Source organism: Bison bison, unplaced genomic scaffold (assembly GCF_000754665.1).
Source record: "Bison bison bison isolate TAMUID 2011002044 unplaced genomic scaffold, Bison_UMD1.0 scf7180017864223, whole genome shotgun sequence".
NCBI lineage: Eukaryota > Metazoa > Chordata > Mammalia > Artiodactyla > Bovidae > Bison > Bison bison.
In genome coordinates, this window is record NW_011494795.1 from 414,271 (window position 1) to 424,937 (window position 10,667).

Genomic DNA, 10,667 nt, shown 5'->3' on the forward strand with positions numbered 1-10,667 from the left:
TTATCTGGGTCGTGAAGATCTTTTTTGTACAGTTCTTCTGTGTATTCTTGCCATCTCTTCTTAATAGCTTCTGCTTCTGTTAGGTCCATACCATTTCTGTCCTTTATTGAGCTCATCTTTGCACAAAATGTTCCCTTGGTATCTCTAATTTTCTTGAAGAGATCTCTAGTCGTTCCCATTCTGTTGTTTTCCTCTATTTCTTTGCATTGATCGCTGAAGAAGGCTTTCTTATCTCTTCTTGCTATTCTTTGGAACTCTGCATTCAGATGCTTATATCTTTCCTTTGCTCCTTTGCTTTTCACTTCTTTTCTTTTCACAGCTATTTGTAAGGCCTCCCCAGACAGCCATTTTGCTTTTTTGCATTTCTTTTCCATGGGGATGGTCTTGATCCCTGTCTCCTGTACAGTGTCACCAACCTCATTCCATAGTTCATCAGGTACTCTATATATCAGATCTAGGCCCTTAAATCTATTTCTCACTTCCACTCTATAATCATAAGAGATGAACAGTACGAAAAGGCAAAATGATAGGATACTGAAAGAGGAACTCCCCAGGTCAGTAGGTGCCCAATATGCTACTGGAGATCAGTGGACAAATACCTCCAGAAAGAATGAAGGAATGGAGCCAAAGGAAACACAATACCCAGCTGTGGATGTGACTGGTGATAGAAGCAAGGTCCGATGCTGTAAAGAGCAATATTGCATAGGAACCTGGAATGTCAGGTCCATGAATCAAGGCAAATTGGAAGTGGTCAAACAAGAGATGGCAAGAGTGAATGTCGACATTCTAGGATTCAGCAAACTGAAATGGAGTAGAATGGGTGAATTTAACTCAGATGACCATTATATCTACTACTGCGGGCAGGAATCCCTCAGAAGAAATGGAGTAGCCATCATGATCAACAAAAGAGTCCTAAATGCAGTACTTGGATGCAATCTCAAAAACGACAGAATGATCTCTGTTCGTTTCCAAGGCAAACCATTCAATATCACTCTGTGTATGCATATATATAAATGTATGTAAACATATATAGTATTTTGACATGTTTTTATGGTATATATACGTTGTATTCAGAGAAGGCAATGGCAACCCACTCTAGTACTCTTGCCTGGAAAATCCCATGAACAGAGGAGCCTGGTAGGCTGCAGTCCACGGGGTCCCAAAGAGTCAGACACGACTGAGCGACTTCAGTTTCACTTTTCCCTTTCATGCATTGGAGAAGGAAATGGCAACCCACTCCAGTGTTCTTGCCTGGAGAACCCCAGGGACGGGGGAGCCTGGTGGGCTGCCGTCTGTGGGGTCGCACAGAGTTGGACACGACTGAAGGGACTTAGCAGCAGCCTCAGCATACGTTGTATTACTGTATGGTTCTTTTGCACCTTGCCTTTTTTCTCCACATTTTTGGGATTTTTTATCCATGTTGATAGGTGTAGCTCTAGTTTATTCATTTTAACATCTCTATATATTTCATCCTAATATTCACTTATCCATTCTGTCAACAGATGTTAAGGCTTCTAGTTTTTCACTATTACACAGAGTATTACGCCAATCGTTCTTGTCTGTTTCTCCCTGTGTTCTTATGAAGTGGGGTTAGGGGAAGAGAGATGGGTTGGTGGGTGTAGACACAAGTATAAAAGGAAAGAAACAAGATTTGTACAGGTAAGCACATTTGACAGGTTAATTAAAATAATTTAACTTCAGGAGTGGTTTCATAGAGAACATGAAAAGGGCTTTGGGGGTGTTGTTTCTCTGCTAGCAGTTTCTTTCTTTCTTTTTTTTTTTTTTTTTGCTAGCAGTTTCTTAATCACTCCTGCCAGGGGATGAAATGTCAGCAACTCGTATTTTAATATTTCAGGTTCGGAAACCAGAATTGTGAACAAAGAATTGATTCCAAAGCAAGAAATTCTAGAAGTGGAGCTTCAAGGGCAGCTACAAGGATTTCAGGAGAAGGCTCCCCTATCTTCTGAGTGTGGTGATGCCCAGGACAGGAGAGAGAAGTCCTTGGGAGACCCGTCATCGCTGAAACGTGAAAATTCTCCTGAAGATCAGGGAGTCACCCACATCTCAGATCTCAGGAATGGTCCCAGCGAAGAAGGAGACGTCAAAAACAAAGAATTCAGGACCAGTGCTGAGAGTTCAGACTTTGTTCCTGGTCAGTACGTCCCAACAGCAGGGACACCCGCCACTGGGGATGAATATGGGAACAACTGCCAACACAGGTTAGACATGGTGAAACCTCATGAATCTCTCAACAGTGAGGAAAATCGCCATCATTCGGGCCTATTTGAGACTCAGAGGTGGTTCCATGAAGAAAGACCTTATACATGTGACACCTGTGAGAAGAGCTTCAAACAGCGTTCCGACCTCCTTAAACACCATCGAATCCACACTGGGGAGAGGCCCTATGGGTGTTCTGTGTGTGGGAGGCGCTTCAGTCAGAGTGCGACCCTCATTAAACACCAGAGGACACACACCGGTGAGAAGCCCTACACGTGTCCCAAGTGTGGGGACAGCTTCCGACAGAGCTCACACCTCAGCCGGCATCAGAGAACCCACCTGGGGGAGAAGCACTATACCTGTAACAACTTCAGGGAAACCTGCCACACCTCCAGCCATTTTAGTCACCAGAGGACACACAATGAGGAGCGACCCTACTTGTGTGAGGAGTGCGACAAGAGCTTCAAACGCTGCTCCGACCTCTCCAAACACCAGAGGATCCACACCGGCGAGAAGCCCTACAGGTGTCCTGTGTGTGGGAGGCGCTTCAGTCAGAGTGCGACCCTCATTAAACACCAGAGGACACACACCGGAGAGAAGCCCTACACGTGTCCCAAGTGTGGGGACAGCTTCCGACAGAGCTCACACCTCAGCCGGCATCAGAGAACCCACCTAGGGGAGAAGCACTACACGTGTAAGGAGTGCGGGGAGAACTGCCGCACCTCCAGTCGTTTTAGACACCAGAGGACACACAAGGCGGAGCGACCCCACACGTGTGAGGAGTGCAACAAGAGCTTCAAACGCTCTTCCGACCTCTCCAAACACCAGAGGATCCACACCGGTGAGAAGCCCTACGGGTGTTCTGTGTGCGGGAAGCACTTCAGTCAGAGCGCGACCCTCATTAAACACCGGAGAACTCACACCGGAGAGAAGCCTTACAGATGTCTCGACTGTGGGGGCAGCTTCAGACAGAGCTCACACCTCGTCCGACACCAAAGAATCCACAGAAATAAAGTCCCATCATTTTGACCTGCTTCTGCATGAGTCGTTTTATTCCATTCTCTCTTTCCCTCCTTCTCTTTCTCTTTCCAGAAACTATATTCTTTGGAGTATTTCAGTAATCATGGATTGTATTGCCTTTTGCCATCACACCCAAGATAGACTGAGTTCAATTAGTCTCGGGATGCCCTTTGAGAGCCTGTTGCCCTGAAGGAGGAGGGTCTGAGTCAGGAGCACCCCCCTCTCCCCAGAACATACTTTCCGCAAGAGCAAAGATGACCCATCAGAGTTGTGCCCTTGTCACTCTTCAGGGACCTCCACTTTTGGACCAAACCTTTTTTTTTTCCTTTGAACTTTTTATCTTGTATTGGGGGATAGCTGATTAACAATGTTGGGATAGTTTCAGAGGAACACTGAAGGGACTCAGCCATGCGTATACATGTACCCATTCTCCCCCGAACTCCCCTCCCATCCAGGCTGCCACATACCATTGAACAGAGAGAGTTCCATGTGCTACAATAGGTCCTTGTTGGTTATTCATTTTAAATATAGCAGTGTGTATGTTGCAGGAAGGGGGACCCCTTCCAGGGCCCGAAACTGGGCTCTTGTCTAACACTCGAAAATGAATTGTCCAAGGAGACACATGTGCTGACAAAGCAAGAGATTTTATTGGGAAAGGACATCCGGGTAGGGAGCAGTAGGGTAAGGGTGGCTGGCAGTCTCGGGTTTTATGGTGATGGGATTAGTTTCCGGGTGGTCTTTGGCCAATCTTTCTAATTCAGAGTCTTTCCTGGTGGCGCACGCATCACTCAGCCAAGATGGATGCTAGCGAGAGGGATTCTGGGAAGTGGACGGACACGCAGTGTCTCCTTTTGACCTTTCCCGAACTCTTCCAGTTGGTGGTGGCTTACTAGTTCTGTATTCCTTATCAGGAGCTCCTGTCATAAAACAACTCATGCAAATGGTTACTATGGTGCCTGGCCAGGGTGGGTGGTTTCAATCAGTGTGCTTCCCCTAACATGTACATGACCTTCCCAAACTCCCTAACTGTCCCTCTCTTCCAGTAACCATAAGTTCGTTTCGTGTCTGTGAGTCTCTGTTTTATAAGTTCAAAATATTTTTTTAAATGAAAGTGAGTCCTTTGTTTTTTTAGTACTGATCTCCATGGGATTTATTTACTTCTTTAGAAATGTGGTATCTCAGTGCCCTGACCAGGGATCGAACCCGCACCCCCTGCATTGGAAGGTGAAGACTTAACTGCTGGACCACCAGGGAAGTCCCTAGTTATATACTTTTTTATTGTGATACTCCACCAAAAAATATGAACAAGTTTATTGTGAAGTACTGCCAACATATAGGCAAGCGTAGACTAGAACAATTTTAAAGAACATTCACAAATACACCACACAGATGAATCAATTCTTGAGTAGGACATATTTGCTTCATATCATTTTTAAGGAAATAACACACTTGTAATAAATACCATGTATACTCATGAGCCCTCCCTAATCCCATTCCCTCACCTTCAAGCTGACTCATCACCCAAGAAGATGACGTCTGTAGTTGTCCAGCATCACGTCCCTGTAGAGGGCCTTCTGAGCCCAGTCCAGTGTGTCCCACTCTTGCCTGGTGAAGTACAGAGCCTTGTCCTGAAAGGACAGCAACCCCTGGAAACAGACTCATTATAGCTGCAGCTCCTACCACAGCTTTGTGGGCCACAGTATTATTGTCCTACAGCCGAGGCTCATCCAGTGAATTTGCAGACTCAGGGCTCAACTCGTCTCCAACCCTCAGGTCACGAATGTTCTTTCTTCCACACTAGAGTCACACGTGTTCTCTCTGGAAGGACACATGGTCAGTATGTAAGGCTTCTCTGGCCGTTTGGTCTCTGCTGTGGTCACTCAACTCTACTCTGGCAGCATAGACAACAGGAGAGTGGACAGCTGTGGCTGTGACCCCATAAAACCACTCCCAGGTCCAGGTGAGTTCGCTGACCCTGCTCTGTGCACTCCCACCTTCCTCATCACACGGTTCTTCTGCCCAGTTCTCATACGAAAGAGATGGCGCCCTCCCAGGAGGACACTGAGAATGGGGCAGCGTGCGGGCTGCTCCCACAGGGATGGACAGGCTACTGGGACTCACTGGCAGAAGCTTCTGGGCTGGCTGTCGTGGGTACCACTATCCGCCAGGTCTGAAGAGGGAGGAAGGGAGGGCTCACTGGGATCCAGAAAGTTGTTGGAGGAGCAAGACTTGAGCCCGGGCCACAGGGGAGGCAAAGACTTTCCCCTGTGTGGTCCTCACCCCTCCTGTCCTCTCCCCCTGGGCCCCAAGGTCATTCTCTCTCGTCTCCTCCAGGGTCTTAAGCAAATGAGTCTTTTCCCTTTTCCCCATTGTGATATTGTGATTTAAATAAGAAATGTATATTTGGTCTTCCTGCCTGTTTCTGGCAGAGTTCCTAAAGTGCTTGGAATTTCTTAGGGGATAAGTGCAGAGGAGTATCTTTTAACTTGGGCTTTTCTCTTTGGTTTTTTATTTATTTTGGGCTGTGTTGGCTCTTCATTGTGCACGTGGGCTTTCTCTAACTGAGGCAAGCAAGGGTTACTCTTTGTTGTGGTGTGCAGACTCACTGCAGTGGCTTCTCTAGCTGCGGAGCACAGGCTCTAGGTGCGCAGGCTCCGTAGTTGTGGTGCACCCGCTTAGTTGCTCCATAGCATATGGGATCTTCCTGGACCAGGGATCGAATCTGTGTCCCATGCATTGGCAGGAGGATTTTTATCCACTGTGCCACCAGCCATCAGGGAAGTCCTCCTCAATTTCTGAAGTAGCTGCACAGCCTCACAGGTGAGATAAGCATCTTGTTATCATAACAAATCCCTCAGCATCTGAGTTTTATGTTAATGAGGAAAACTCCTAAGGATACACCTAGTTGCCAGGGGCCAAGGCCTGTGAGCAAGTTAGAACCTTCACCCCTAGCACCTGAGGGGAGGGGACAGGCTGGGGTTCAGTCAGTCCCCAGAGGTCAGTGACTCGCCCATTACACCTACGCAAGGAACCCCCATGAAAATGCAGACACTGGTTGCTGAACTGGTGGAGGTGCTGGGGGCATGCCCGGAGAGGGTTGGAAGCTCTACTACCCTGCCCCCTGCATCCTGAGCATCTCTTCCATCTGGCTGATCCTGAGTTCTACCCTTTTACAATGAACCAGTGATAAGTAAACTGTTTTTCTCAAATATTTATTTATTTGGCAGCGTCAGATCTTAGTTGCAGCAGGCGGGATCTAGTTCCCTGACCAGGGATTGAACCGGGGCCCACTGAACTGGGAGCTGTGGGGGTCTCAGCCACTGGACCACCAGGGAAGTCTCTAAACTATTATTTCCGAGTTCTGTGAGCCATTCTAGCACCAGTGGGATCTGGTCAGGGAACTAAGATCCCACATGCCTTCAAGCAACTAAGCTCTGACGGGTGCCACACTGAAAGATCCTGCAAGCTGCAACTAAGACTCAATGCAGCCAAATATGTTTTTTTTAGGTAGTATGCATTCTGCAGCTGTTGTATCTTCTATAATGTATATGTCAATCAATTCAAGATTGTAGACAGTGTGGTTCAGATATTCTATGTCTTTAATATTTTGTCTAGTTGTTCTATCAACTTCTGAAAATGGAGTGTTAAAATTTCCAATTATAAAATTGCCCACTTTTTAAAAATTTGTCAGTTATTACTTTGTGATTTTGGAGGCTGTGATATTAAGCACATAATATATTAATAATCCAGAATTCTAAATTTTGTGTATAACACTAAAATCGCATTCATAATTGTAACCCAATTACACATTAAACAATTACTCACCTTGGTGAATTGATCCTTTTATCATCGTAAAATCCTTCTATATCTAAGATAATATCCCTGTTCTTGAATTCTGTTTTATCTGATATTAATATATCCACTCCAGCTTCCTTATGATTAGTGTTTTCATTGTATATTTTTTCATCTTTTGAATTTTCTGTATTTAAAGTATCTTTTACATAAATCAGACCAATGTTTTTTTAGCTGTCTCCCAAATGATACCTAATCAAACTTAGAAGCTTTAGCACAGCAAACTATAAGAAAAATGGAAAGACAGACTGCTATATAATTTTTGCAAATTATGTGATCAACAAGGACCTACTTTCCAAAACATACAAACAGCTCATACAACTCAATAACAAAATACCAAACAATCCAATCAAAAAAATGGGCAGATGATCTAAATAGACATTTCTTCAAAGAAGACATCCAAATGGCCAACAGGCACATGAAAAGATGCTCGATATTGCTAGTCATAGCAACATTTAAGCCAAAACTACAATGAGGTACTACTTCACACGAGTCAGAATGGCCATCATTAATAAGCCTACAGAGAATTTCCTGGTGGCCCAATGGTTAGGGCTCTGCACTTCCACTGCAGGAGGTAGGGGTTTGATCCCTGGTCGGAGAACTAAGGTCCTACCTGCCTTGGGACAACTAAGCCCTGTGACACAACTAGATTCTGTGCACCGTGATGAAAGATCCGACATCTCAACGAAGACACTGTGTGCAGCAACTAAAACCCAATGCAGTCTAATTAATTTTAAAAGGTGATGTTATTAGCAGGAGAAAGATAAAGCAGAAACAAGGACACAAAGAGCTCTTGTCAGCTAATGTAGATTGTTAATATCCTTTCAGCTGCCTATAACCCTCTTATCCCGTTAGGTTGATCCTTGTGCAGAAAGAATTTCAGTCAGTGCTACTTTTCATCCTGGTTGCACATTGATTAACACGAGAATTTTTAAAATTATTTTTATTGAAGTATAGTTGATTTATAATATTGTGTTAGTTTCTCATGGACAGCAAAATGATTTGGTTATCACTTTTTCAGATTCTTTTGTTATAGGTTATTATAAAATATTGAGCATAGCTCTTTGTGCCACACAGTAGGTCCTTTTTGTTTACCAATTTTATATATAGTAGTTTGGATATGTTATTTCTGATTTCCTAACTTATCCCCCTCCAGGACCTTTTTCCTTTGGTAAGAAGTTTGTTCTCTATGACTGTGAGTCTGTTTAGTAAATAAGTTTATTTGAATCATTTTTTAGATTCCACATATAAATCATATAATATTTGTCTTTCTCTGTCTGACTTACTTTAGTATGATAATCTCTAGGTCCATCCTGGTCGCTTCAGTCATGTCCAACTCTTAGTGACCCTTTGGATGTAGCCCACCAAGCTCTTCTGTCCAAGGGATTCTCCAGGCAACAATACTGGAGTGGATTGCCATGCCCTCCTCTAGGGGATCTTCCCAATTCAAGGATTGAACCCCCATCTCTTATGTCTCCTGCATTGGCAGGCAGTTTCTTTACCACTAGTGCCACCTGGGAAGACCAATATTTGGAGGTCTGTATAATAAGGAGATAGTGCATAATTATTTCATCAATTCACTGCCTTCTATTCACCATGAATTTCTCCATGTTGATGATAGGCTGAACACATACTGAAAGTTTTCTCACATTTCTTATATTTATAGCGTTTTTCCCCTGCATGAGTTTTCTGGTGTTGAATAAGAGAAGAACTCTGGCTAAAGGCTTTGTCACAATCATTGCATTTATATGGTTTCTCTCCAGTGTGAGTTCTTAGATGCTTTGTCAGGGATGAGCTCTGGCTGAAGGCTTTCTCACATTCTTTACACTTGTAAGGTTTCTCTCCAGTATGAATTCTCTGGTGTCTTATGAGAGCTGAGCGATCACTGAAGGCTTTTCCACATTCATGACATTTGTAAGGTTTCTCCCCAGTGTGGGTTCCTTGATGTTGAATAAGAGCTGAACAGTAACTGAAAGCCTTCCCACATTCACTACATTCATAGGGCTTCTCCCCTGTGTGAGTTCTCTGATGTTGAGTAAGGCCTGACCTGTCACTAAAGGCCTTCCCACACTCTTTACACCCATAGGGTTTTTCTCCAGTATGGACCCTCTGATGTTTAATAAGGGAGGAGGTGTCATTGAAAGCTTTCCCACACTCTTTACATTTATAGGGCTTCTCTCCAGTGTGTATTCTATGGTGCTGGATGAGGTACGTGCTTTGGTTGAAGGCCTTCCCACATTCATTGCACTCATAGGGCTTTTCTCCAGTATGAATGATATGATGTTGAATAAGCGCTGAACGGTGACTGAAAGCTTTCCCGCATTCATTACACTCGTAAGGTTTCTCTCCAGTGTGGATTCTCTGATGCTGGATAAGGGATGAGCTCCGGGTGAAGGCCTTTCCACATTCAGTACATACATAGGGTTTCTCTCCTGTGTGAATCCTCTGATGTAGGATAAAAGCTGAGTAGTAGCTGAAGGACTTGCCACACTCACTGCACTTCCAAGGCTTTTTCACTGAGTAAATGTTCTGATGTTTAATTGGGTTCGAACTTTCCCCGATTTCAGTACAATCCTCCATAGGATTTCTCTTGTGCTTAATTATGACTTGCCTTAAATCTTTCTTCAGATTTCCTTGCTGCCTTTCTAACATGCCTCCACATTCCCAGGTTTTTATCCATCTGGAGTCCCAGGAATCATCCTTTATAAGTCTTTCTATTATCAGCTCCCTTTCTGATGATACTCCTTCAGAACCTTCCTGCATTGAAAGGGACACTTTAGTTTCAGGTGTAGATTCAGAATCTGAAATAAATAAAGAGTACAGATATTTGTGTTCTCTGTGTGGAGAGAAAGAAAACTGCTGAGGTGGCAAGAAGTTAAAGAAAATTAAATTGATGTCCTTTAAAAATGTTTGAATGTTCTCAGAAAAAGCCTCATGGCAATGGCAGGTGACAAAGTTTCAGTGAATAACACTGATGGGAAAATGATGAAGCTGAAGCACAATACAAGGTCAGACAATGATGATGCTACACTTGAAAGAATGGGAAACTGAACAGACTAGCCAGGGAAGAAGATAAGCAGGCAGGATGAAAATAAATGTCAACAAAATAACTGAGGAAGTGGGCGGGGTGGGGGGATGAAAACACAGGTCGAAATTGGGCAATTATGAAAAAGTATTGGACAAAAAAATCGCTTACATGAAGACATATATTAGTGACAACCTGCCAGGAGCCGGCATATTGCATATTGAGTGCATATTGCATATTGCATATTGAGTGCAGCACTTTCCACAGCATCGTCTTTCAGGATCTGGAATAGCTCAACTGGAATTCTATCACTGCCGGGAGCCAGTGTGAGGAGCTCCACCCATGACAAAGGTCATGAGGAAGGAGGCTCGGCATACGCAAAGGCGGGATCGAGCCTCAGGAATCCCCCTGGAAATTCTCGAGCATCTACCCCCAAAACCAGAGTCTGCCTACTTTCTGCTTTGTGCTCTCACCTACACCTCAGACTTTACGGGGGGCTGTCCCCCACTACCTCTCTCTGAAAAAAGAGTTAGCTTACAGCTCCAGTTAATAA

The 10,667-nt window shown here is 44.3% G+C and overlaps 2 protein-coding genes across 3 annotated transcripts in view; one reads left to right on the forward strand and one right to left on the reverse strand.

Moving 5' to 3' along the window:
* ZNF394 (zinc finger protein 394) overlaps positions 1-3,548 on the forward strand; it is a 15,526-nt gene extending 11,978 nt beyond the window's left edge. Inside the window, exon 2 of one of the 2 annotated variants that reach the window (XM_010845720.1) lies at positions 1,856-3,548. In XM_010845720.1, coding sequence (XP_010844022.1) covers positions 1,856-3,246 — 1,391 coding nt within the window. In that variant the 3' untranslated portion in view covers positions 3,247-3,548. The remainder of the gene's footprint in view (positions 1-1,855) is intronic. The other variant, XM_010845719.1, reaches the window with a different exon arrangement.
* ZKSCAN5 (zinc finger with KRAB and SCAN domains 5) overlaps positions 1-9,840 on the reverse strand; it is a 40,315-nt gene extending 30,475 nt beyond the window's left edge. The window contains 1 exon segment of the mRNA XM_010845722.1: positions 8,671-9,840. Coding sequence (XP_010844024.1) covers positions 8,671-9,741 — 1,071 coding nt within the window. The 5' untranslated portion in view covers positions 9,742-9,840.
* Between the last annotated feature and the right edge of the window lie 827 nt (positions 9,841-10,667).